This window comes from Varroa destructor, unplaced genomic scaffold (genome assembly GCF_002443255.2).
Source record: "Varroa destructor unplaced genomic scaffold, Vdes_3.0 BEIS01000005.1, whole genome shotgun sequence".
Lineage (NCBI taxonomy): Eukaryota > Metazoa > Arthropoda > Arachnida > Mesostigmata > Varroidae > Varroa > Varroa destructor.
The window spans coordinates 35,098,138-35,125,099 of record NW_019211458.1 but is presented as its reverse complement, the minus strand read 5'-3'; the positions used below and the strand labels follow the sequence as shown (position 1 = coordinate 35,125,099).

General features: G+C 38.7%; 1 protein-coding gene and 1 long non-coding RNA gene across 7 annotated transcripts in view; one reads left to right on the top strand and one right to left on the bottom strand.

Annotated features, from left to right (window-relative positions):
- Positions 1 to 6,110: 6,110 nt before the first annotated feature.
- LOC147755606 (uncharacterized) lies at positions 6,111 to 13,684 on the top strand. 2 transcript variants are annotated; one of them, XR_015328531.1, is made up of 3 exons: positions 6,111 to 6,188; positions 9,985 to 10,073; positions 10,416 to 13,684. It is a non-coding gene; the product is annotated as an uncharacterized LOC147755606 (long non-coding RNA). The 2 variants fall into 2 exon arrangements; XR_015328530.1 differs by having other exon boundaries at positions 10,413 to 13,684.
- A 2,206-nt stretch (positions 13,685 to 15,890) lies between these two features.
- The window catches only part of LOC111251788 (uncharacterized), a 39,197-nt gene continuing 28,125 nt past the window's right edge, over positions 15,891 to 26,962 (bottom strand). For all 5 annotated transcript variants that reach the window (XM_022808803.2, XM_022808805.2, XM_086990252.1 and 2 more), the window contains 5 exons: positions 22,257 to 22,444; positions 21,701 to 21,848; positions 19,774 to 19,906; positions 18,570 to 18,753; positions 15,891 to 17,293 (listed from right to left, as the gene is read on the bottom strand). In XM_022808803.2, coding sequence (XP_022664538.1) covers positions 17,219 to 17,293; positions 18,570 to 18,753; positions 19,774 to 19,906; positions 21,701 to 21,848; positions 22,257 to 22,444 — 728 coding nt within the window. In that variant the 3' untranslated portion in view covers positions 15,891 to 17,218. The remainder of the gene's footprint in view (positions 17,294 to 18,569; positions 18,754 to 19,773; positions 19,907 to 21,700; positions 21,849 to 22,256; positions 22,445 to 26,962) is intronic.

Genomic DNA, 26,962 nt, shown 5'->3' with positions numbered 1-26,962 from the left:
CATATCGTTATGATATTTTCGTTAAAGATTCCTAGTTCCGTAAACAACAGGTTATTTATACAAAATAATAGTTTGGCCTAAAGCGTCAAGATAAAGAAATAAAGAACATATTCGTTATAGAGATAAGTCGAAACGTCGCTAAGATGCCCAATGAATCCCATAGTGACTTTGAAAGGAAACTAGATACGGGACCCAGGATGGATGTCCCCTAACTGGGAAGCGTCAATATTTCTAATCAAGTCAATGAACTACATTTAATTATTATCCATTTATCAATGCTGGGAAAGTGCTGCTGTGAATACAAACATTTTCATTGACAAATATCTTACAAGTGATAGTCAGCGATCAATGGCGGCATCTTTTGTCGCCAGCGAAACACCGGAAAGATTAAACTTAATTTCGAGATAAAACTAGATTATTAATTAAAAAAAAAAAAGCAAACAAATATGGAATTAGAGTGAGTTGGACAATGCGATGGTAATAGTTAGAGGCTTTTCCGGGCAGGCTTGGGAAATAAAAAAGAAAAGCAAACGTAATATTTGTAAATTTAAACAGAACGTCCATCACGAATGAACAGAGTCTCTTGTTGTGGTTCGGATAATATAGCCAGAATATTTACTAATTCATCTTTGGCAAATTTCGTAACGAGTGGTAAAATGCCTTTTGTCAGTGAAGGAATAGGCCCGCGATTGCCATAGACGTGCACCCTCTCAAAAATAGACCAGTAAGCGCGACGAGGTCAGCATGACACCATTGATGAAAATAGAATGGTTAATTAAAAATAAATATTACGTGTTTACATTAACAACTGATCTAGCAAATGACTGACATGATGCCCCGTTCTGGAAACAAATCTTTTACACTATTATACAGATAAAAAACCTATCCTCAATCCAATCCCTAAAAAATCACACTTTTCCGAGATGGTATACTTCTATGAGAAGCTAAGTATTATGTAGAACTACTGCCCCACTCGTCAAAAGTTCTGGAAAAGCGTCCATCATTAACACCATCACAACCACCAGCTGCTACTAGTTGAAAAATTAACTTAAGAACTCGCCATAGTCGAAACTTACTTATTCGTAGGCTTGAATCAATATATATTTGTTATTAGCTAAAATAGTTCCGCAACAGCAGAAAAATTAGGCTTATAGAGTATCTACCCACAACTAACCCCTACAGGTTAGCTTGACTAGCTTACATTCATAGCCAATCAGTGTATCCATATTCATCTAACGATTAAATTAAGCATAAATAAAAATATTCAATAGATGGTCCATTAGACGCTAAACTTAAACGATCCACTACGAACAAGGCTAACTTACATATTTACGGTTGAAATGAAGCAGAAGCACGCAATGATATTGGTCAGCTGTAAGAAATACTTTATACGTTACGCAAAAAATCCTATGCCGCAGACTGAACTCAGGTCTCTTTGAATGTTTCGTGTATCTAGACCCAGGCTCAGGGGCTTCTTCGCGAACGGAATCTGGAGTCGTTTCTGATATATTTCTCCAAGGAGTCAGGTCGGTTTTTTATCAGAAATAAACTCGAACGATATTAATCGTTAGCTACTAATTGTCCAATATTTACTGGATATTGATATTGATTTTTGATAAAATCGTAAAGCTAAGATAACACTAAAGTTCAATTATGACCGTCTAACTTTTGCAGAACACTGTTGTTTATGTGCCGTAGAATTCCCGAACATGACTCATTTTTAGCCTTTATATAAGGCCATCTTGCGTTGCAACATTATGCATAATTTTACTTTTGATTGAAGTGTCTGTGAAAACATATGTGAAGTTCCCACGCCTATACGGCGATTGTAGGAAAGAGGAAACGTGTAGTCCTTCGTGCCATTATCAATTGCGGTGCCTCAGTATCTATCCACATAGCGAAAATATAACCGAGATCGCGGCAAAATAATTAACTGTGACCAAACATAGTACTTTGAATCTCAACCGGCTATTCAACTATACGAACTTACAATGCTGTGGCATCATCTATCTATACACATCTTGCTTATGAATTGTACATAATAAGACCTTTGGTTCAATTTCTTGGTAGCTACGGATATTTCTTATTATTAGGGCTTTTTCTTCGCAAAGTTATCCTTGGGTCGAAAGCACCTGTGAGCAAGTTTGAGCCCCTGTGCCCCGAAGAGATAGCTTGCAGTAGATAGCTATGATGTTTTTACCCCCCCCCCCCCTCCCCCCGATAAAAATGATATAGATCGTATAGGCTTTTGTTTGTTAATCTGAAAATGCTACAAAAACGCATAGTGAACACGTCAACGTTTTGACGGCGAAGCGAAGGCCACCAATTGCGATGTGCTACTTCCTGACATCATTTCGTCTAGGCCAGCCATAATAAACATAAAATTCTCATATAGACATAAAAAAGAAAAACTGTGGATACAGAATGCAGCGTCTCTTTTAGACACCGACCCCCATCTTCAGTGGCTACTATCAGTGCACCATAGTATATAGAATATTCCATGATTCGTTGGACAATAATATATATGACAAGGTGAAAGGAGCGGGAAAACTGTTTGCAGTATATACACAAGTGTCAAACTGTGTTTTCAGATAGTTCTGAATAGATGGCATTTCTGTGTACTGCCATCGAAGATAATTCGAGCTGATGGTGATACTCGATATAACCTCACAACATACTAAAGGCTTACGCTCGCAGTAGATTGACATTAATAAGAATTCAGTAGAACATATATATGTAGTACGTATGTGTGTGGGTGCAATAGATTTACAACGCTTTATAATAGATAGACTGATCTTTATATAATTTAAGTAGCAACTGTTCATCGGTGAAAATAATTTACTGACGTTTTCCTTTTAACGCCGTAACAAAGGTTCAATTCTTCTATGATTCCGACAAAGAGCCAATGTGAAGTTTACCAGACCAATGTCACGAACGGCACGATTTATTTTTGGCGCCTTTTTTGAAAGCAAAAGGTCAACACTAAAATGTACGTATTGCAATAAAATCAAGTATGTTGTTTTTTCAAGAAATAAGCATGGACGAAATTTAGCTCTTTGCAACTGATTGATCATCCATCGTATCTCTATAAAGATGTAAAAAACAGTGGATTGTTACTGTCTTTCAGCTGGACGAACGTTTGACTGTATGTCCGCTACTATATTTCACTGTTTATTACACGAACTACATTGTTGTGTTTAGCAAGGGGTCCAGTCGTGATGCTAAAATCCAAATGTGAAAGAAGGCTGGTGTATACATCGTTGAACAGGAACGTTCTAGCGTTGAATAGAAACCTAATAGCAGCAGTGATTATATTTCTCTATCATATTCTCTATTTGTTTAGCGGAAAGAAAAGTTCACCTACATTGCTTTAAGTGGATAGTCGTGGTTTCAATCATCTCCTGAAAGTTGCACGTGACCTCCTGCTAGGAACCTGTCCTTCCACGGTTTCGTCGTTTGACCGATTCAACGCTGTCCTGAACGCGACAATATTTAGAATTAACAGGACCTTGTCACGTTATAAGCACTTGTTTGTTCGACTCGCGTGATAATTTTGCGATGTCGCGGCGCCAGTAACCGTTTCCTAGTCGCTGAACGGCCACGCTTGTACCTTTTAGTTTGTTTTAGTGATACTTTGCTATAACCATCCTGGCCTTCTTACATGCAGCATCGTAGACATATCAGTGAACTAAGCACCCAATCGGTACTTACACTTCTACAAGCAGAGACGCACCGGACGTACGTGAAATCATCGTTTTTCTATTATACATACAGAGGCTTTGCTGCAGAAGTTTGTATCTATATTGATCTTCTTGTGTCATTTTTCGTAAAAGAAGCTAAAACAACTGCCCTCGTTTTTACAGGTACAGGTTTTTAATTATGGCTTCCACAAGTAGAAGATCTTCATTTGTTATGTGTATGAGCTGTACTCTGCGGGGAGGAAAACGATTATAGAGACCAAGAGAAGGACACGTTAAATTGGCTCTTAAAATGGTTTGCGCGCTTTGTTGACTGCAGATAAGCTAAGAGCTACTTGGTATTGTTGACAACAACCATTTAATGATACGAATGCCTCTACGTGCCTTAAAGCTCCCCCTACAGAACACCAACAATAAGTACGGACATATTCAGAGCATCGGAATAAAAACCCTGACCATACAAATACTGGCTCTGTTGCTTTAATATTCTACACTAAAGAGACTTCTCCAAAGCATTTTGTGTTAATTCACACTGTAATTTCTCCTCTGTTTCGACAAGCGTGGGAAAACGAGTTACGGGCAACACGCCAGTATCTAACATTAATACCAATTATATAATAACACAATAAATTTACAACTAGGATTAGTCAATAATAGAACTAATACCACCTATAAATTGCGTGTTAAGCGACACTTGAAGAAAAAAAACTGTTATCTTTGTTGTAAAAAATACATTAGAACTAAGGAGTAGTAACAATAACAATCGTATTTAGCATTAAATATCCAATACACACGTTATTTTAAATGAGAAATTCTTTTTTGGCCTAGCTTCTTCTAACTTGAATGAGGATTTATCGTAGATGATTAGCGAACACTAAGTTTCGCATCAATCGAACTTATGCTCTCAGTAATCGTACTGAAGATACACAAGTAAATTTTTTCTTAATGAAGGGTCCTGCCTTCCGCCGGAAGACCGAATCGCAAAGTTTGCGTGTGGTCAATTTAATTTGAACAAAACAGGGATGAAATCCTCGCTTTTATTAACCAATTTCAAAGTACGGGCAGTGTCTGAACGAATTACGTATAGCTAGATTTTTGGTTTTGATCATCAGAAAAAGGTTTGTATAAGTGTTAATTCGATCGTACTAGATCTAAACCTGTCCTTATTAACATGGCGCTTTTAACCGGTACGACTAACGATAACGCTATACCACTAATATATATATATATATATATATAATAAAAACACGGAGATTATAATCGGTGTCTTCTCCAAGCCTCAATTATCTTACCATATAAAATCCGTTGTACGTGTTCTGATTTGTATGTACGTCAACTGATCCAAAATGGAGAAAAGAAAAACTAGACTATTCAGCAAGTTACCAAACAACTTCCGTGTAGCTTACAAGCGGATGTTTAATGTCGGCACGAGCTAAGCTACGCCTATAACATCCAACTCCATAAGGGACATGTTCTATGTAGACCTAGACTAGCTGATGTGCATACGTGATATGTATATGTACGCCGCTATGTGGAGCCCACATAATAATGCACATATTACAACGCAAACGTACGTCCTGTAATTTGAATGGTCTTTAGAACTATAGGATGCTAAAGTTTTCCTATATACAAATCCGGGTTTAGTGATGTGCTATAAGAGGTAAGGGGTTTTCGTTGCTCTCGCATGCGTTATTATGCGTTGCGAAATAGTGATATAATTTGATCCTTGAAGTATGCCTGCCCGCGGAAGATATTTATAAGGCCTCCAAGGGCCTCCTCAGATCAAGTGCAGGCGCGACACCGGAAAAATAAGTTTAACATTGAAAGGGATGATCATTCGCCCATTTAGCGCTTATCCATTCACTATACTCGAGCTGTAGATTACTATAGCTTGGTGCGGGCTTTTACAACCTGGGTGTCGTTGTTGACATGCGTCAAGGCATGTACTATAGAACAGATCTGATGGTCAACAAGTTTACCCGCAAAAGCCCCGGTAGCAACTGTACAATAACGAGACTGTGACGTCTGGCAGACGAATGGGTAAGCACCTTAGCGAACAATCTCTCAAGTGAAGTATCCCAGACGCTGACATCTGTGTGGTAGTATAGAAGCACAAAGCTTTGAGACAACAGCACATTCCTCGTCGACATTTTATATCTAGAATAGTCATAAAATCGATTGAAAATACCCGCCTTTGCAAAACCAGCCTGCACTTGAGGGGCATTACACTAATATGAGATAGATTAATGATATTAGCATGGCCCTAATGCCGGGCTTGATTCCGTAGGACGAGTCACTCTGCCGAGTCATTGTACTTGTTTCGTGTATTTTTATAAGCATATTTGCGAACGTGGATTCGGTAGTTAACTACTTAAACGGTACTCTATATAACATTTACGACGCTGCTTTCCGCTAGAACATTTCGCTCATTGCAAATAGCTTACTCTTGCAGCCTTTTCGGCGGCGCATCGTCGCTCTAGACGTCCTTTGGTAAGTTATAAACAAGATATGTAGAATAGAACCGACTAACAGAGTAAATTCATATATTACTAACAATTCAAAAACATCTACCATATGTCGGTCGAGAAGGCACGCCGAACTCGAAATGTGTCGCACTAATGTTAAACTGCCACAACGTTTCGTCAACGTGTTCTGTAACCATACGGTCGAACAAACATTATCTAATCTAAAGGCATAGCGTGTCAAGGCCCTAACAAAGTAACTGAATTGATTGCTTCTTCTTTGTTGGAAAAATAACTTCGAAATATACGGCCGTTCAACTGAACGTTGTTGTGCTATCAGAGGCATCGGCGCTCCTTCGAGAACGTCACAATTATTTTCCGTTAAAGTTATCATCTGTTTTCGAAAAATTTGCTGTCTTGCTCGCCATATCAATGAGATCTCGGCACCACTTACTCGACTCCTACTGTTTTCTCTAATGTGCTTTAGTGCTGTCTAAAGTGCTGTCGTGTGTAATTGCCCACCTGTTAGAACACACATTTGACCTATCTTTTCAGACTTCTGCCTATCAAGAACTGTCTAAAACTTTCTACGATGTCCCTTTCTTGAATAGTAAAAATTACGTCGATAGTTGACTAAATTTAAGGCCCATAAATAGGACTCATTTCTGTGCCATACTCTTCCAGGAGTTTTGTCAAACGTCAGCCTAAGGCTCACTTTTTATAGATGACCCTTTTCACCAAGCCACAATATGGCTTTTCTCACTTGCGGTACTGTGATCTGGTTCCTTGTATCATCTATAACTATATAATTTCTTTCTGCAATAGAGGAGACGCCTCACTGGTAAATTTGAATGATGTCGCAGAGCCATTTGAAACCATATTGCATAAATGTTTATAAAAATAATTTTTTTATTTGACGCACGGAATTCCATAACGTTTCGTTCAAGGCCCGCCTTACTTAAGAACGAACTGTCTAATGTTAATATATATATATATATATATATATATATATATATATATATATATATATATATTTAAAGTGGAATGAATCTTCTTCAAAAGGTCTGAATGTTTTATCAATAAAGCAAGCGGTTTGGTCGGCATCGACGAACATGTCAACACCGTTCAGCCAAGGCTTTGTATTTGGAACTGCACTGAACTACGCAGGTAGTTTTCCTCAATTACTTCGAAAATCCTATTTGACTTCAAGTGGAGAACATTGAGAGGTACGGTATCGCAACCTGAAGTCGAAGTTTGGGAACAACAAGACTCTTATCTAGACTTTTAAAAACAGAGCTTTTTTTTTAGCTATCAAGGACCGCACAAAGATTCAATATAAAAAAGTGTATCATGTGAAGTTGCGAGCTATTTAGCCGTCATACAGAGCTATCCCTCACGTTGGACTACGTACCCTAATGTGACTAATCTATTTATTATTACGCATTGTTGCTCTGTCTGGGTGTAAAGATGAAGAATCTAAATCACAGTGTACAATGCGTTCGGAATCATGTCTCAGACCTCAAGCTAAGTCGTTTGGATCCTGACCTCAGACGGGGACCAGTAACTATGTGACATACAGATGGGATGGTTGATACTTTACTTGTATATCTTTATGTATCGCAAGATAGTGCTTTAACCAGAGATCAGACCAGACCAGATCAGTTAGTACAACAACACTTTTGCCTTTTAACGCTCACTATACATATATGTAATACGATCAAATCAAAAGCGAGCTAATGAAAAAAATGCTTAATAAACTGCAGAGTCGCCTCAGTGCGTATTAAAAATTGCCGAAAATAACGCATATACGGAAGGGATCACTGGGAAAGATGCTTCATAATTTATTTTAATTTAGTAGCACAGCAAAAAATCATAACCAGGTCTGTGGTTTGTCTAAACCCTAATCGGCCGAGATCTAGTCCTGTATTTTACATGGTAGTCTATAAGTTAGAAAACACCGAACAGAGTTCAAAATAGCTGCTGCATGTGGGCCTTCTGACAGCGCAGTTGACGAAGCTTAGCTCAACAGGCTGTAAACTTTTATTGCCCCCAACAAATTTCAACAGCAAAAACCGACCAGGCAAGCCAGCATGGTCCGGGACACAAAGCCACATAATAATACACCACTCGCAGAGAGCGTCGGTGCCCAACAATGGAGAATCCGTTCAAAGTGGGACCATCAAAGAAGTGAAACGTCGTAAATGTTTTCATGGGTCTTAGAGTTGCCAAATGGAAGAATATACAACACCTATGATATAGCGTCATGGTCGAGCATAATTTAAATACTAATCTATATTTTATTTGTTTGCTGAACATATAAAGGCACGATTTAGGCGCAACTGATTCGTTTTATAACTAGTGATTTGAGAGTGGTGAATCAGGAAGATTACTGACTACATTTAGGAACGTTTTACCAGCAAATGTTCTTCACAAGAAGAGAACATCAGCCTATTGATCCGCTTAGATTTTCTTCTTAATCCTTAATTAAGAAAATCCGCTTATTTGAGAGGACTTTTGAATTAGAGAGCCACTAAACTGGCTTGCCCCACGCTCGCTTTCGATATGCTTTAAGAAGTATAGGATTAAAAAAAAATTGACTGTCATTATCTCTGAATGAGTTATCACATCTCGGAAAACGAGGTCTACCTGTTAACAGACAATATTATCCAATGTTAATATATAATTATTCCAGTAACAATTCAATTCTTCATTATTTTATAGCTGTCGAACATTCGAGTTGAGTGAGTAAAGTACATCAATGAGAACCATATTTTTGTACGTGTGTCCCGCCTTCTCCCATTCGCACCGACAAGATAATAAAGCTGACATCCAGAAGGTCTGTAAAAACCCGTCCGATTAAGGTAACCTCCCCCAGCTACTGCGCTAGAAAGCGGTGCTAATAGTATTCTGTCTGATAAGCGAAATTGCCTTTGCGTCCCCTTGAAAGCTGTTTAATGATCTCTGGATTTAATCGTGAATAAACTATTCTAATATAGAACAAGAATATACACTCCAGGAGAAACAAATAAGAAATATCAGAGTTCGAAAGCATAGTCCATAGAGTACAATGCTAGATCCAATTTTCACTATTCTAGTTCCAGACTGAAGTCTCCTGGACTCATGTACCACTTAATTTCCCATTAGCAGAACTAATGAGAGCTATTTCCTTTGCCCCTTTCCACGCATATACTTCGCCCTTAAAAGAGAAAAGGATCCTTTCCTACATTTTAGAGATCTGCTCTTGTCGTAGAGCTTTTCGATCAGCTCAGGAAGCACAATAAGGTCTATTACGCCGTAACGCGCACATAGCGTCAATGAATCGATAAACTCGCATCAGACAATTCGGCCACAATATGCCGGGCAGTCAGTGAGTTAATCTGAATGGTTTCGGTCAACGACCTTAACCATAAAGCTTCAAAAACATAATGTCGTGCTTCTTAGAAACAACGTAGATTATTTAAGAAATATATTTTTATACGATGCTAAAACTTTAGCTCTCTGTAGAAACGTTACTTTTTAGGAACTCGCTTTAAAAAATCATGACCGTTCCTCCGCTGTGACTTCTGGAGCGACTTTGTGTGTTTAAAAAATCTAAATTGACAGTAATAAAGAAAAAAACTACTCAGCGTCCACAGGCGGGTTATTGTTGAAGCACTGCTTCGACAACTGGACACCTTTTTTTGGCGTAAATGCGATCATTTGAGTGAGAGCATCTTTCATAATTGTAATTATTGGCATAATGTTTGACTAAGCCTGGAGACGTCAATCTCGATAAGAGTTTACAGGCGTAATACTTTTAATTACTGTTGTTGGATCACCGCTAGGCATCGCGTCAGACAAGCCTAATGCCCTACTTTTCGCCAAGCAAGCTCCTCCCACGTCAACTAACTGTCACCTGAAACGACGCTTAAAGGTAGAATACCTTTTTCCTATTTCCTGAGACTTTTCTCTAAAAATAACAAATTTTTTTGGCACTATGAATACATTTTCATATAAAACAAAGGATAAGAACAAAAGATTTCAATACCAAACAAAGGATACAGAAAGCACAGAAGCATACTATAGAAAAAAATTTCGTAGAAGAAGAAGAAGCCCATCTAATTGAAAGCCGCCTGTTCGGCATCCAGGACAAAAGCAGCCAAACGTATCAAAAAATTGCATATAGAGCACTTGGCAAAGTATACATAGGCCGAAACTGAAATAATACTGTCTGTCACAAGCAAAGTAACCCTAGATGAAAATTCTATTTTAGCAGCAATCAATTTCGCAACTATATGAAAGGATGCAGAAGACGTGGGAAGCATGAAAAAAATCGGCAGACCCAATCGACCAGTCACCACTATGTGCAGACTGAAAAGGGCCCTTCGTTATTCAAGGCCACTGCTGCTACGGGATCAGCCCGTCACGTTGCCATCATTCTGGTTATATCGAATCACAACGGATGACGAGCGGAATCGAAAGCGAGACCTGCGTGAGTGTTATTCATTGTGTGCGCAGCTTTGCCCTGCCGTATCTCGCGTTAAATGATTAGATCGAGTGTCGACCATAGACGTGAAACCGCGTCAAGCTCTAGCCGTCTCTAACGGAAGGATATGTAATTCTCTGATTTTCACGCACTCACGCATCGCTTCCTGCTGGTCACCTGCACGAACAGAGTTAATATGTGTTTCAAGTTAAAGTACGTAAACGCCTAATGTCCAGGGTTAAACTTAGACTTACTTGTCAGTCAATGAATGGTCGGCACTTGAATCGGATACTGCTACAGTCTGCGCTGTATCTGGAAACAATTACGGTTAGAATTTAAATATAGATGTTTTTCTATATAGCAGTTTTCTATGCATTTTGCCTAACTGCCCGCTAGGCACATGGGGAAGCTGCTAAGAAAGAAAAAGAGTATTCAATTTCATCCATACTTACCAGAGCATTGGGGCTTTAGAGACGAGATACCGATACGAGTAACATCTAAGATGTAACGCATATCGTGCGAGTTCGATCTAAAGAGCACAAAAACTAAGTATAATGCTATGAGGAAACGTGATTTACCTCAACCCCACAACAAGGCAACCTCAAAAAGTTCTGCTGTACGATAATTTTATTGGAGTCTTGTCGCCATATGAACTATTCAAAAACTTTTCAATTATTTATTCAAATATGCTTTTCTTTCAAACTAAACTGCAAGTGAATCCTATATCTGTCGACATCAGCAACTATACGCAAATTCATGAAATGAGCTAGTATGAATCACGTAAATACACGAGTATGTTATTACTTTATAATGTGGCTGCCAGTTCCATTAAATAGCCTTCGGTATATCGGTAGCCAGCGTCGAATTTTACACTCAACAAATCACGGCTAAATTTGGCTTAAGCTATACCTCTAAATTTAAGCAGATACTTCAACGTTTCTGATAGTCGTGTTTATTTGACATTATGTTATTTACAGCATGACTCCAGCTTCAATCAAGCACCTAAATTACCAGCTTTTTAAGTATTCCTTTTTTAAACCGTAAATCACCTTTTAATAGTAACCGCGCGTAAGGAGATAGAGGCAGGTATAAAATCGTTAAAAAAACTACGTACACAACATTCCAACGCAATCCAATTTTAGGGCTATAGCTGGTCAAAAGTTTTAATGATGCGAGCACTTGAAGCGTCTGGAAGGTGCAAAAAAAGGCAAATTAAAAGACCAACCGTCGAAGCCTATCTGAACGACCTAGTCGGTAACCCGAATAAATATACTCCTATTTGAAACGGCCGTTGATTTCTATATCAAAAACCTATGTAACTCAAAACGAGCTTTTTGAGCGACCCTGATGAATCTTTGAACCTATTAAATCCAAACTCCAATAATAACTCTCCGGTTTGCCCCATCAAACTTTTCAGAAGTTGCATGTAAGGTTATAATAGCATACATCGTCGATTTTGGGCAACAAATAAGCTTTTAACGCTGCTGAAAATTTATCCAGTATACAAATACCAGATGATAGCTGATCTTGGTTTAAATTTCGAAAACGACGCACCGCCATAATAAGTTTGACATAATATTTTGATATTTCCTCGGATGCAAAGACATCGCTTACGTCCGAGTGGAGAACCGACTGGATTCAGCCCTGAAAAGTCCCAGGGCATACGTTCACTTTTCAAGTAATAGACAGTTTCGAGAAAATCGGCAAATTAGACAAGGTCCACATACGTAATGTTCAACTAGTTATGTCCATTACCGTAACAGAGGTAATAAAATGTAATTGTTCGATTATAAGTGGAGAACAAGTTAACACCTCTGATTGCTTTTGTAATTCTACATGTTATGCTACACGCTATAGGAAGTCATGATTGCTTAATTAAACTTGGCCATTAATCAACCAGGCACCTTGAGTAGGTAAAAGCCGTGATTTTTTATGTTTAATTCAATAATCTTACTTTTTAAATAAATAATAATATTTGCTATCCCAAGTGACAGTCCAACCTAACGCAATTCCAAAGGTTCAGAGGTACAATCAATTATGTGTTGGACGAAGAAAAGTAATCAGATTAGATATATCTTTCATGCTATGTATGTTACAATAATACTAATTATATGCGCCTCTCTAGAGTTATTACAGTTACCTACAAATAAGTTCTGCTATGCTGATTTTGTTTAGAGCTATTGATTTTTTTTCGTCAACTACCCATCCGAAACTGAAGTTTGAGGACTTGAGACGCGTTACTGATTAAACCAATTGTACTTACTTAGCGAACGAGGTTTTTCGAGTTAAATCATAGACCTAAATGCCTTGAGTTCTGAAGGCAAGGCCAGCACTCTTGTGGAAGTAAGCAAACTAACGATAGCGGGCGGGACATCAAACTTTTTACAAACTTATCAAGGCGAGGACGTGCTACGTTAACCAAAATATGAGACAACTGCAAATTAAAACATAAGCTGCATCGAAAGGAATGACGTTAATAATAACATGAATTCGTGAGGCAGACATATTGCAGCTGAACTACTACTAAAGCTTTATGTCTTCTAACAACTCGAGATAATTTTGTAGCGGAGAAAACGCTGCAACGAGATGAACATACGATCCCCTATGCGTGATCCGTATAGAGTGAAAGGAAGACTTTCCCAGAGCGTTCTGACATGAAAGCTCAAGTCGGCTCTATTAAAAACTGACGCAGATAGTTTTCTATTATTATCATTCGTCTCATTCGGTTAAACTCTATGGGTTACCCACATTGTTTATTAAACAAGTAATATTCTATTCTTGCAATAGCACTCAAATGTTTCTACTAGAACCTTTATTGAGCGTATTCAAATTCGTTATGTACTATGAACTTTGAGTATTTTGAAACATCTACTGCTTTGCATGGCACTTTACGCGTAATAAACATAATTCGTGTTCGTACTAAACCCGTTGTTAATCTACGTGACTAAGTTATTCTACACAAACTATCACTTGTGTGTATAGAACTTAAACTGCGTTTAGCTGCGGCCATCCTGATCAGTATAACATACAATAAGATGTCGGTTGAGTCCTTAGTTAAACTGCCGGCAGCATTCATTCTTACGTATGTAATAACCGCAAATCGAGAAACCCCAGAATAGATATCGAAATTCGGAATTGCGAATTTCCTTTACAAGTTTACTTATCAGAAATTTACTGTTAGAAGGTAACTGAAAAGGCAATAGCAAGTGTATGTCTGCAATTTCGTGCAATACTCTTGTTAAATAAATTATATTTCCAATGGTTGTTGATAATCAAACATTCTTTGATAGGCCTAACCAAGGGAATGTTGGATCTGAAAAAGTCGCAGAGTTACGACCAACACATTTTCAGTAAATTGAGCATTTTGTTGTCCCCGATTACATATATCTCCTATTACATAAAGAATATCTAGTGGGGCATACGACAGTAATTTGTTCATTTGGAATGACTTAAAAACTGGTTCACCCTATAGTTGGAGGCTAGGAAGCAGAAGAAAAGCCGTTGTAGTTATGCTCAGTTAGTAACTATGTTTCAGTTGGATAAGACGCAAGCCTATCATAAGAAGCAAATAATTTCACGGGTAGGGACAAAAAGCAGATTTATAATTGAAGGGGCATCTGTGTCAGCGGTAAACTGTTTCGTTCATCACAAGAAGCCTGTTTTTTCTTCTATTCCGGAGCCAAGTTCCTACCCGACTGCAAGGCTACCTTTGTCCCAAGCCAAAAGTGGGTGTCTTACCTTTACTGTAAATGAACGGAAAGAGCGTATCGCGAGCTATCGGCTTGCAGAAGGACATCGTCGGCGGCTAATTCTATGTAACCACTGCTGTTGGGCGCAACAGATACGTTACTGCCCGTTAACGAAATGATGCGCATTGTTATTTTGTTTTATTAAAAAAAAAAGAAAAAGCTCACTGGTACAACCGTCTCGCAAAAAGAATAGACACTTTAAAAATTAGGATAAGACACTATGTACACCTGGCTAAACCGTCCTCATTGGTAATAATGTTCTTTGATCTGCAGATGTTGTTAGGTACGAAATAGCTGTACCTCGATTCAAAACACCCCGGCCGTTCCGAGTGACAATGATCAAAAAAGCTAGCACTTTTGGGCACTTGAGTTCCTATAATGATAAGAATTTCGGTCTGACAAATGTATATATATCTGTAGTGGCTACTACCTAGTTACACGAGGCTTTTTAGGTCCTTTTTATTAGCATAGTCGTGCGTGGGAATGGCGAGGTCGAACTAACGATTCTCTCATCACAGCTTCCGGCGGTTCTGAGTGGACTGAGCCATTGCTTCACTAACTTTTCTAGTTAAAGTCGAGATGTGTGATGATATATGCGGCTTTTAAATCTACGTTATAGGAGGTATAAGAAGCTGAGATCTGACCCCATCCCCTCCTTCAGATGCTGTATAAAATAGATGAAATCACTATAACGGAAACCGTGTTCAGCTTGCGACCTATCGTTATTGATTCTGACCCTCTAAGTGAATGAGACAGTGTGCTGGTGACGCGAGATCTATAGTAAACTAAGGCTACATCGGCCTAGAGCAAAAACGAAGTTACCTGGCCTGGTTCCAGATGTCTGCTCGAAGCTATTTCACGAAAGCTTATTTGCTAGAGATAACACATGCAACGGGCCTGATATTTTATTCAAAGAGGAAGCTATTATGTAGTAATTTGAACACATTCAAAAAGCAAGCACGGCAAAAACGGTATTGGGAACCCGCTATTTATCTGTTTAGCCCCTGCTCAATTTATCTGATTTAAAAATCGATCCCAACAAAATCGTCTTTGTAGATCGTTTTCAGCAGTTGACTACAAAATAACGAGGGCAGAGGTGTCAGTCCACATGCACTGAAGGTGCCAGATGATCATCGAACGACCATAAAAGTCACTATAGACAACTTTGTATCTGGCTGATAAATCAATATTATAACTATCTCTGCAAGTATAAGTAAAAGCAGTTATAGTACGTCGACTATCATAGCTGGTTGACACTTTTGTTCACCTCTGATAGCTTCGATGAAACCTTCTTGTCTTCGATAAGAATAAGCTGTCGCTAAAAAACTGATACGATTCAATGAACGGTTGAAACTTTCCCTATAGTCTTACTTGTATTGCGAATCTGAAACGCTTTTTAGCATGTACAGGTCATCAAAATGTTCGTTTGACTCAGACCTAGTTCGCACCTCGTGATTGGCGTCATAGAACATTTTACTTCACGAATCAAGCTATCAGGAAAAGATGACTGCTCATATACAATAATACGTAGACTGTTTATTTATAACCAAACTGCAAGCGTTTCCTTCTTTTGTCAAATATATAAATTTCCGAGTGTGAGGCATCTTCTACATCCCTGAAGTGCGCGGCATCAGGTAATGATCACCAAAGTATTTCATGGCTGCACTTGGCACTTGTATACTCGTTCACTACCATATTCATATTTTAATTTTTATTCCTATTTAAGTATAGGAAGTATTTTTCGACCTCTTACATGAAAATAGCCTACATAAAACAATTCTTAAAGGATACGCGTACGTAACATAGTATGTAAAGGGCGACGCTAGTCAACCAGCTGTAGACGAGTAATTCTGTAATCGACGGGCACTTTTTCAATACGCAGGAAATCGAGGACCGTTTACGCTTCTCTCATAGCCATTGTACATAGGCTGTAGAGAACGTTGACAATTTTTCTCCGTTACGCTTTGAATTAGGTCTTTCATATTTACAGTATATTGTACTTAATAAAATCTCAGCATTCAGTCGTGTTACAGTCTGGTCAAGTATTGATCTGAATATATGATCAGGACAAATTCAACGATATGCCAGACTGAATTAACGGATTCATCTAAAAGTCACACCGCACTTTATATGCAAAGCTGGACACCGACACTTCAGATTGGAAGGACATCTGAATTCGTTGTCGGTTACGAACGTCATATGTTTCGTAGTTAATATGTCTTAGCAGAATTTTCGATTTGACGCTGAAGACTATCTTAACGTTGTTCTCTGAGTAACGAATGCCGATACCTAAATAGATTGCATGATGATTCTGAAGACGTTGTGCTTTCAGCAATAAGCTACCACGTCACGGCTACGAGCAGTCCCTGCGTCTTTACAAAGCTAAATTAGATTCTAGTGTGAAAACGATATGTACTTTGCTGTTGCAAGTCAAATTAACAGTGGTTGATAAGGGATCAGACATAGTAGCTGTTGACGACAAATCGAAGCTTTTCTTTCAAGTTCGACATGCCCTTTTTAATTGACACTGTACTTTACAATCGGCAAATAATTATAGACAACTAACGTACACGGCTTTGTCGAATCGTTCTTGATACCTGCAAATCTGTATAGTATACGTAGCTTTAGGCACTGCAAAGGGCATCTGCAAACATAGTAGTTCGTTGTTCCATTGCGCTAATTCTCTAGTCCATCGTTGAAGTAATAGGAGTTTTCTATTTAGACTTCTATCTATAATACATGTGAGTGTTGTCTTTGTTCTCATCCATTCCCTCTCTATGTACATGTTACCTGCATAGATCGCCACCAGAGGTGTCACGCGGCTAGCGGTAGTCACAACGTCGATCACGTAATTGTCCAAATAGGCCCATTATATTTTCGTTCTGCGTTACCGCTGCTTGATGCTTCTGGGCAACCGTTCTGAAATAAATAGCACAAATAAGAACAACCAACACAAGTGAGAGACGGCTCTCAACGGATGGAAAAAGACCTACTCCAGTGCCTGCTCTCATGCACGCTGACTTACGAAATATTCTGGGCCTGGTAGACGCACTCCAGGGTTACCATTTACTTAATCGAGTGGACAAAACACGGCGCTAAGTTTTGCGAGCATGCTTTTTAACGATGTCAACTATTATGCTGTTACTAGGTGCTCCACTGTGCTGCAGACGGGTGAAACCTTCATTGAGTTAGAGGATACGCGTTTTTGTTATTGTTATTATTACGTCTGCCTTCACACAGGCTTTAACAGCGAACGCCCATGTTTCTACACGTGGACAAAAGGTAGTCATGCTAACTTCCAGCAAATCGAAGCCAATGAACTTTACGCGTTCAAAAGATATGAAACTAATAAGAAAATAGCAGTGAACCAGTAATTTGAGTGTTGTGTAATACACCGAAAAATAGTATTAGTTGGAAATAGCAATGCGGTGTAGTGCATCCATTATAGATGGACGGTGAAAACATCTGATTTCGTGAAAATTGCAGAGTCTGTGCTCTGAGTGAATTCATCGCTATCAGATAGTCCGATCACATCGACGCCGACATTTCTCCTGATCAGCTCATCGATATTTTCGATAATTTATATTCGTTCGCTAAACACATTTTACGATTACTTTATCCTCGATGTGACTTTCTTCGCGCAACTCGGACTGTGCAGAAGCTTTTGACACACCAACACATTCGCGTATCTCGTTTATTCAGCACTGACAAAATCGAAGTGACAAAATGTTTTTCCTGTGAGGTGTGCAAAGTCTGTTTTTATGACCACACCAGCTGGAGGTGGTGTACAGATTTTCCTCCTAATTAGTGGCCGAACAATTTTTTCTAGAGACTTTTCATGTATCGTGGTAAGATAACTTAACCAGAGAGAACCAGGAAACGAGAAACGAGGAAAAAACGCTTTCCATTGTAACGCGATTGTGCATTAAACACAATACACTGATAGACTTTGGGTCGAATCCACGACCAAATTCATTCAGACCTCTTTCTTGCAGGGTTGTCGGTGTCGACATAGCAGAAATTCCATTTGTAAATTTCCGGATCGGGCGGAGCACTGTCGTATAGTGCAAACCGATTTTACGTTTCAAGCATTAAAACTACAAATTGTAAATCGAAAATTTTAAGGATGCCCATGAACAAGAACATTTTTTTGAAATCCATCGTTGTCCAGCTGTAATTTCAGACCCAGTTATACCTTGATAGTTCCGTTTATGTGGAGTCCATTGTGTCCATACTGTATTTGCTCGAGTATCGGATGGACTTTCTTACCGCTCATTACGGTAAACAGTCTTCCCGATGCGCCTGTTTTCGTCTTCGTTTCATCCTCAGCGGCGGGCCCCTGACAATATGCTGTGCAATGCATGCACAAATTACGCGATCTGAAAATGGTATCGGCACTAGACCAGTATTAGATTTTACAACAGTTCAATATAAATTTACCTGTGTAAAAAAAGGTAGCGATTTTATAACGAACAGGCACGCTTTTGTGTGGAAGGTGGTGGATTTCTAAACTTACTATAGTTGATCGTAAGGTTGAAAATTGCTATAACGTTAGATAAATAACGAAAACACATAGTTAAGCTATTATCGGCTTATAAAACCCGAATATGCATTCGATATATAGCCAAACGGGCGTTGACAAAGGTTCCGTTGTTTTTCGTTACATGTTCCTGACATAAAATTAGAATTCTATGTTGAAAACCTTTTTTTCGCGATATTACATCTATTATATTTAGAATGATAAGTCGACGTCGCTATTGCGCATTGAGTACCAGATGTATGTTCGTACAGATAATGTGATAGACAATGCTATAGCTCCTGACGGTAGCACCATGAAGAAATCCTGACTCATTACCGAGTACAAGACAAGAGGGCTGGTATCGGGGTTGTATCATCTTTGGCCGCTTTGGCTGATATTTTTCGATACTTTCTCAAGAGAATGCAGCTACGTAAACTAACGCTACTTGCCAAGGCTTCTATACCATGTCCTGTACCAGACAGCTTGTACATAAACATGTGGCATTATTTAGTGACCAAATGTGCTGAGTATCTGATATAGGATATTTGTGATGCTATATACCTTCAAACAAAGCTAACTCTCAGCCTGGAATGCTTCGTAAATTTTCGCTTTACAGTTTCGCTTTAATTAAAACTGTAATATGCGTACGCTCGGCCTTTTAGCCATGCCGCCCCACATGTATAATATTTGTTTCGTGTATTCTTCCGTTTAATTGGCTCTTTCGCTTTTCGTGCCTTCCAACTACATTAGTGCCGCAGGACAACAGATTTGGGCACAAATGCCCAGCTATGAAGATACCTTCTTCTGAAAAAGCACCGCTAGCCAAGGCCACTAGAGATAATACAACGGCCACTCTGATTCATTATGACAATGTATATACCTGCAAAAGAACAGTCGTAACAAACAAAAGAGGAAGCCAATTCCGATGAGTGGCGGGCCCAGTCCGAGCACAAGTGGTCGAGTCTCCGGACTAGCAAAGCTGCCGTAACTGGCAAAAATGGTAACGGCCGACCCTGAAAACGAAATCAGTCAAAAAACAATGACAGCCCTATGGCGAAGCTTCTGACGGGCACTGCATTGATATTCGTTCTAAGCAGTACGACATATGTAGGCTGCTAGCAGTAGACGAGCGCAAATATGCAACAAGCTAATGCTATGAAATTAATCAACTATCAATGAACAAGCTCTGAGTTTAGTTAATCATAACGGATTGTTATTCAATCAACAGTATTTGCGGATATTATATATGATTTAACATGAACATTTCATATTTTTTTTTTTGTATGCTGTACAATAGCATCTGTTTACTTCAGTGTACCGCTTTTTAACAGACGAAAACAATGCAGAATAGTCGAAAAATCATGCCAGATTCTGAGATTGATACGCAGATTTTGAATTGACGGAAGAGCGTGACATGGAGATAATACGTATCGTTTTATTTTCACGATCAACGATTTTATCTATACATACATATACACAGAATGGTTTCTTGCAATGTTGATTTACGTTCGGATAGGCTGAAATCAGGCGAATAATTGGCTTTATTTATATAGGCATTAAAAAATCGGCCAGAAGCTTACCGGTGTTGGTATACGAGAGGAATCCGATGGTAAGAAACGGCACGAAAGAACACGTAATTGGCAAAAAGTGCCTCTATTTTAGTAGGCAAAGGTCAGTGTTTATGCTCGAGTCAACAATATTAACTCCTAACTAAATCTTTCAAGTAAAAGCTGTTCAGTGCCGCTCATGTTTCTCCCGGCGTGACAACCCAGACTAGCGAGAATAGAGATGTACAAGTCTTACTATTGGAATTTCACCTTACTATACACGTAAAATATATTTAAAAAAATCACGAATTATGAATTATTCCTTGTAGATGATGGCGGGATTTCTACGAATAGGGTCTTAGTAGTGTCTCCATTTACTTCTTTCACGATTTTATACTGCACGTTTACTTCGCATGATCTCTAACGTCACAAGAAGAATACGTGTAGGAACAGGAACTAGTGATCTAATATTCGATTCTTTCGAATTATTTAAATCTAGATAATTTCTTCAGGAGTACTCATTATAGATGCGGCGCTTATAAGAAAGATGTCCGAGTACATGTAATTGAGCACGTGTGTTATTGCAGTTCTATCTGACTTGACAGTCTATATTTGACCTTCAAGTATAGCGCTGTTAGCTTGTATCATTATATTCATACATAATACATGTTAACTGTCGTCGTGAAGGGTAAAAATCAGCCGCCAAACAAGTCTAGGATAGGCGCGGCAAAATTTGAATCAGATTTTCTGCAAATATCATAATTATGATCCACTGACAAACTCCATGCATTCTTTTAAAAAAATCGATGTCATATGAGTTACTTAATGTTTCAACTTAACGCTAGATAAGAAAGTAAACTGGGAACTAGATTATGGAGATAACAATTCAACCAGCCCCAGATTCATTCGATGATTTACTTTGAACAATGAGATGCTTTTTAGCCAAAGATAATCACTAACACCTCCTAGATAAAACACTCTGGTATTATTGACACTTTTGTTATGAATGCATTGAGCATCCATTTGTGTATAACGGGCCTAGAGGCTAAAACTTCATCACCATGTCGCGATGAAGATTGATGTCTCATATTGGATTTCTATTAATGGAGTAATCGTTCCCGTATGCATATACAGTCGAGTTTAGGGAAAGCTTCAGAGCAGAAGGAAAGCGTTCCTAAAAATATCGATAAAAGGCAAAATTATGACGAAAGATGGTCCAAATTATAAATGTGGTGTAGTGTAAACGTGCGATTCACTTACCCACGAACGCGAGTAATGTTCCGACCATGATAAAGATGTCTGCGCCGAACGTATTTCGTAAAAGTTTGTTGAGGTGCAGGAGACCCTTAGAGCTTCTTTCGGCATCCATGCTATAACTTGCCGATAGTCGGGGTACATTGATAGCCACCTAAAACAATTATTACCGAACAGAAGCATGAATATATTGATACTTGAAAAATGATATCAACAACACAGAAGGTTTCGTGATGAATGAAAGAAATAGTTGAAGAGGTACGCAGGTGACGGAGAGATGCAAACACAAGGTTCCTGTCCGTATACGTGTTATGCAGAACAAGTAATTATCGACAGTTGGAAGGACATGCACTTAATGCTGTGAGCCAAAATCATGTGCCTTCAGTAGGATATACGATAACTGGGTTCACCGAGACCGATGTCTAAAGCAAGATGCGCGAAACCCACTGGGTAGTGCACGTCCATGAGAAATCCATATTAATTAAAATAATTCATATCTTAAACAAATCGAATAGAGAAAGCCGGCAACTCAAAGAGGTGCCATATTAGAATGCATATATACCTCGGTCCAGTCGGTGTTGTTCAGTGCATTCAGATTGACCGCAGGAGGATACACAGGATATCGTTGAACCATTACGTCACGTAATCTCCGAGCTACTGGAGTCAGCGCACTGCGGCGCATCGTCCGAAACGATCTGACCGCCAATTGGACTGCTGGATTGCTGCGGAGTTTTGCAGCGTATTCCGGATCTGGAAGCAGCAAAGCACGGCTCAATGAATAACATTTAATATAGCATCTCTCTCAAGGACACCTATTAAGAGCAAATAGACTGTATGCCTATTGACTTAGTTATTTTATGACGCGTAAAACAGAGTAATCGCAAAGGTCGTTAATATATTTGTATCAGCGAACACAAATGAAACATCGTGTGAGCTTTTTGGCATACACCATTTTACTACAAGTATATCTGTAGTTATGTTTTTCTAAAGATAAAGCGATAGCGTATTTATTTAGTAAATTTAAGAAAAACATCCTAAGTTTAGGCACCTAAGATCAGGCACACCATTCGTTTTTTTTTTCTTATGCTAGGAGGTGCTAGCCTTGTTCCGCAGCGTCCTTCAAAAACAATACCGATCGTAACATTCGAATCATTTATAACCCCTATGAGCATTACATAAGGAGCGACTATTGACGTAAAAGGTTTATTCCAACCGGCTTGACCACATCATCCACAAATGTGTCACTACGGGTTACCACAGTCCCGAAGCAATCGTTTCATTTTACAATAGCAATGTTGCTAAGCGTCATTGTTGTTTGTAAACATATCACGACGAAAAACAAGCGACGTTCCGAGACCCCTTCAATTTTTACTAGAAGATAATAGCGTTAGAATTTCGGAAAATAACTATTTTTGGCAGTCGTTAGGAGGAGTCGGTTCCGAGACTCGAGGGTGTACTCGTGTCGAGATCATCTCCTTGTCGGTTTGCCTCTGAATCCACCGCCAGCAGAACGGCCCAGAGTAGATTTAGCATGGACAAGAAGCGTTCTATGTCAAATGTGAAACGTTTTCGGTTCGTTCCGAAGATCAGATTAAAACGAGAACGCTAGAAAATGATAGACAACTTAGCCCTTGAAAAACTGCTTAGGAGAAAGTAAGAGTTCCAGACTCCGAGACCATCTGGCCAACGAGTCACTGATTGAGGAATGCTTACCAGTACCCTCTATTTTCTCAAAGTCAGATCGATACCAGCGGGTTACGCTCAGCTATTTAGCCTAAACGACCAATAAATAGTGAATGCAATGGATTTACAGAACGGTTCCGCATTGAGTATGTTCGCATTAAATTTTAAAGCTGTACAAGTTAAGTCAAGCTTTGACAGTTTGCTAAGTACACCCATAACATTGCATTTTCTGTTTTACAATTGCCACTAGTTGATATCTTATTGGGAAAGCCTACCTATTGAAGCTCACGCGTGTATAATTTAATATCAGACTGAAAGTTAAAATTAAACGGTTGCAAATCTGTTGAATTCGTGGCAATGGGATATCGTACGCTATATTGACAGGAGTATGTGTACTTTTTCTGTAGTCCTTTCTTGTCCTCACCGTGCTCAGTACCGTATACAGTCCTATGACAACAACTTAAACCTTAAACAACTGAGTACGTTATAAACAGTGATTCGGCTGGCAAGGTTGTGCGTTCAGGAAGATCTACTTCAGCTCCCTTCGGCCTAGCAGGACGAATGAAGCGGCACGAGATTACAACTAACGTATTCATTGTTGTCCTGGTTCCAGTTCGCACATCTCAAGAACAGATTAAGACAGTCATTTTGAAGACGTTCAATTTGCTGGTGCAGCTATCTTAGTTAATGTAAGTTAGATAATATTAATTTGGAAAGTTCATGTTGTCACGTCGGACAAGCAGTAACATTTCAGCATGCGTTGGAAAGGAAAATTCCCTTTAGGTTATATACACTGAGGTGTACCCTCGAAAAAGCTTTCGACAAGAAGAAATCCCAAATTCTCTTTTAGAATAAATAAACTATGACATTAACATAATGGGTGTTTTTGAAATAATTCTTAGCCAACTAATAGCGTACCACTTACCGTACCACTTACTACTTACATCTAACTAATTTATGCTGATTACTTATCTACCAGCTAATCATAGAAACATTCGCTCCCCTTTATTACTGATAATGTAATGATAAGGTACCATTTTTATTTTACTGTAGCATGTAGTAAAACTTTACACTAAATTCAACGATTATAGAATCGGCAATCGGTGGCGAACAATAGCGCTATGGTGCGGCAAATCTGCCAGCAATGGGTAACGGTAACGCCATTTTTTCATATCACGAAGCTTCACTATGCAGCAAATATATTGGACAAAATAGTATTTATCAATCGATCCGGCTGCCAAGTAGATAATAATGGGCCATTGTGACTACGTCTGACCGCAGCTGTCTATCTTCTACATCGAACGATTTTGTCTACATTTGTTCGACCGGTAGTTCTGCAAAGGCATCGACAAGCTGTTTTGTACATAAACAAAGGGGTTCCGCTATGGAGCGACTTTTGTGGCCGTTAATATCTAGCAATTGGACGGCGGCTAGTTTGTAGTTGCGAATAAGTTGGCAGTGAAACGAAACATTCGATGGCTTCCCGGTCGGAAATAGTAGAGAGACAACCAAACAAAATTAAAATACCTCTCTTTGTACGTTGAGCATTTTATTAATTATAGTAAAAAATTATTCTGTTAATCATATTACAACCAGAAACAAGTGTGTATGGCATATGTACGTACTCATCCGAAAGAGGATTCGGAAGCACGGCAGGGAAGCCAATCATTGAATTTGCACACAAATTTAGCTTTCTTCGAACTTCACATATGGCCGGAACGGTTGTCAATAATTGCGTACATGTAGCTTATTAATCGTTTTTGACAATTATTCGAACGAAACATACGGCAATTACCATGCCACTATTCGCGCCACGCAGACTTATCCGACGTAAAACGAAACCCCAAAATAATGGGGTGGTAATTCCTCGACCTACCTGCGCTCGTCTCGCCAAAATTCTTTGACAAATTCCCCCACAAAAAATTAGCGTCGGTTTAAGTGTTTGGCGAGTAAAGAAAAGAGGTTATATATATATATAAAGCATGTTTAGATCTCTGTTTGAAGTCAAAATATTAGTCTTAAAAAACGATCATTAAATTTCAGAAAAACTGTTTACATGAATTATATCGCTTGTGTGTGATTTTCTATATACAATTATATATGATCGTACTTATTGGTTGTCGCAGACCATGACAGATACTCCATTGTGCGTAACGTCACTGAATATATTATATATACGTATATTCCCATTTTGCAATTATTTGAAACGATGGGTCTACGGAAGGTCTATACTTCTTTCTATTTCCATTGTGCTAGCGACCGCAGCAGTAAGTATCAGCAGGAATAGATAACTATACTTGTTTGCTAAGTCTGTATGCACGGAACTCCTGTCAGTTGGTACCGACGATGCTTTCTAGGCCTATGAATATTTGTGTCCGTATGTCCAGGCCTTGAATCATTTTGAGTTACGAAAGCATCGAAGAACAGAAACCAAATATCGTTCATTGCTGCGGCAAATTGTGCGTCAGTGATTAAACACAACAAAAGCTCGTACCTCTATAACATGAGAATATGATCAAGTACAATGATTATGAAAAGCAAACTAAGCTGGAGTGGGTCGAAAGTTAACATTAATTCAAAGTAGAGCGTTTATCGATACGCCAGCGAATCTGTTGAAACGTAAACACGACCGTAGAGTAATGGCGACAATGTATATTATCAGTCGTTACTATTGGTATATGCTGCATCGACGGTCGACCTTGACACCCTATTATTTCAGCCGAGTATACAATAAACGAAGTATTCTTAAGTTCTATTAGTTACAAAATTGTTTCAGCTTACGAGCCGTTATTGCGAACACTTGTTTATGCCGGCTCCTACTGAAGAATAATCATAGAAAAATTAGTTAAAAAAAAAAAATTACATTAATCTTATTATTTAGTTGCGTAGAACAAATCAAATTATAGTGAAGCTCTTAACTACTGATATGTCAACGTTACAACGAAGTGATGAATTATATTCTATCTATAGGTACTCTTCTTCGGGAATAAGCCCTTCATGGCGCTAAGCATAATGAGAAAGATCTTTAGATAATCAGAGCACTTTTTTAGGTACAATAAATGTAGCACATATTGCATTTTCGACATCCGCAAAAAAAAAAGTTGCATTAAATAAACTAATGTAATTTCATTAGTTAACGTTGGCTATTGATCGCGACTACAGATTGAGGAAGTGCGATACGAGCGCCGTTTTACATTTTTTTTTTTTACTCATGATCTAGACAAGTACAACTTTATTCCGCTACTCCTAGAGAGCCAGATGGCCATTTAGTCGTTTACCCAAAGTGTGCTCACGAAAAATTGATTTTTATTTCCGTAATATTCTAAGTTAGTATCCAGAAAATAATTTTTCAGGGCGGTATTTGATAGTTATGACGCGCCACAAATTTATACGTGTGATATCAAATAGTGAATTTGACTCGTTCCCATGTGGAGGACGTATATCTGTATGGATGCCGTACCTAGATAAAATTCGGTACATATTTATAGTATATAGGAAAGTATAGAAAAAGTACCCTGATACAATGTGCCTTGATACTGAAAACTGCTCATTGTCGTTGCTACAGCAACAATGACGTGGGACGGA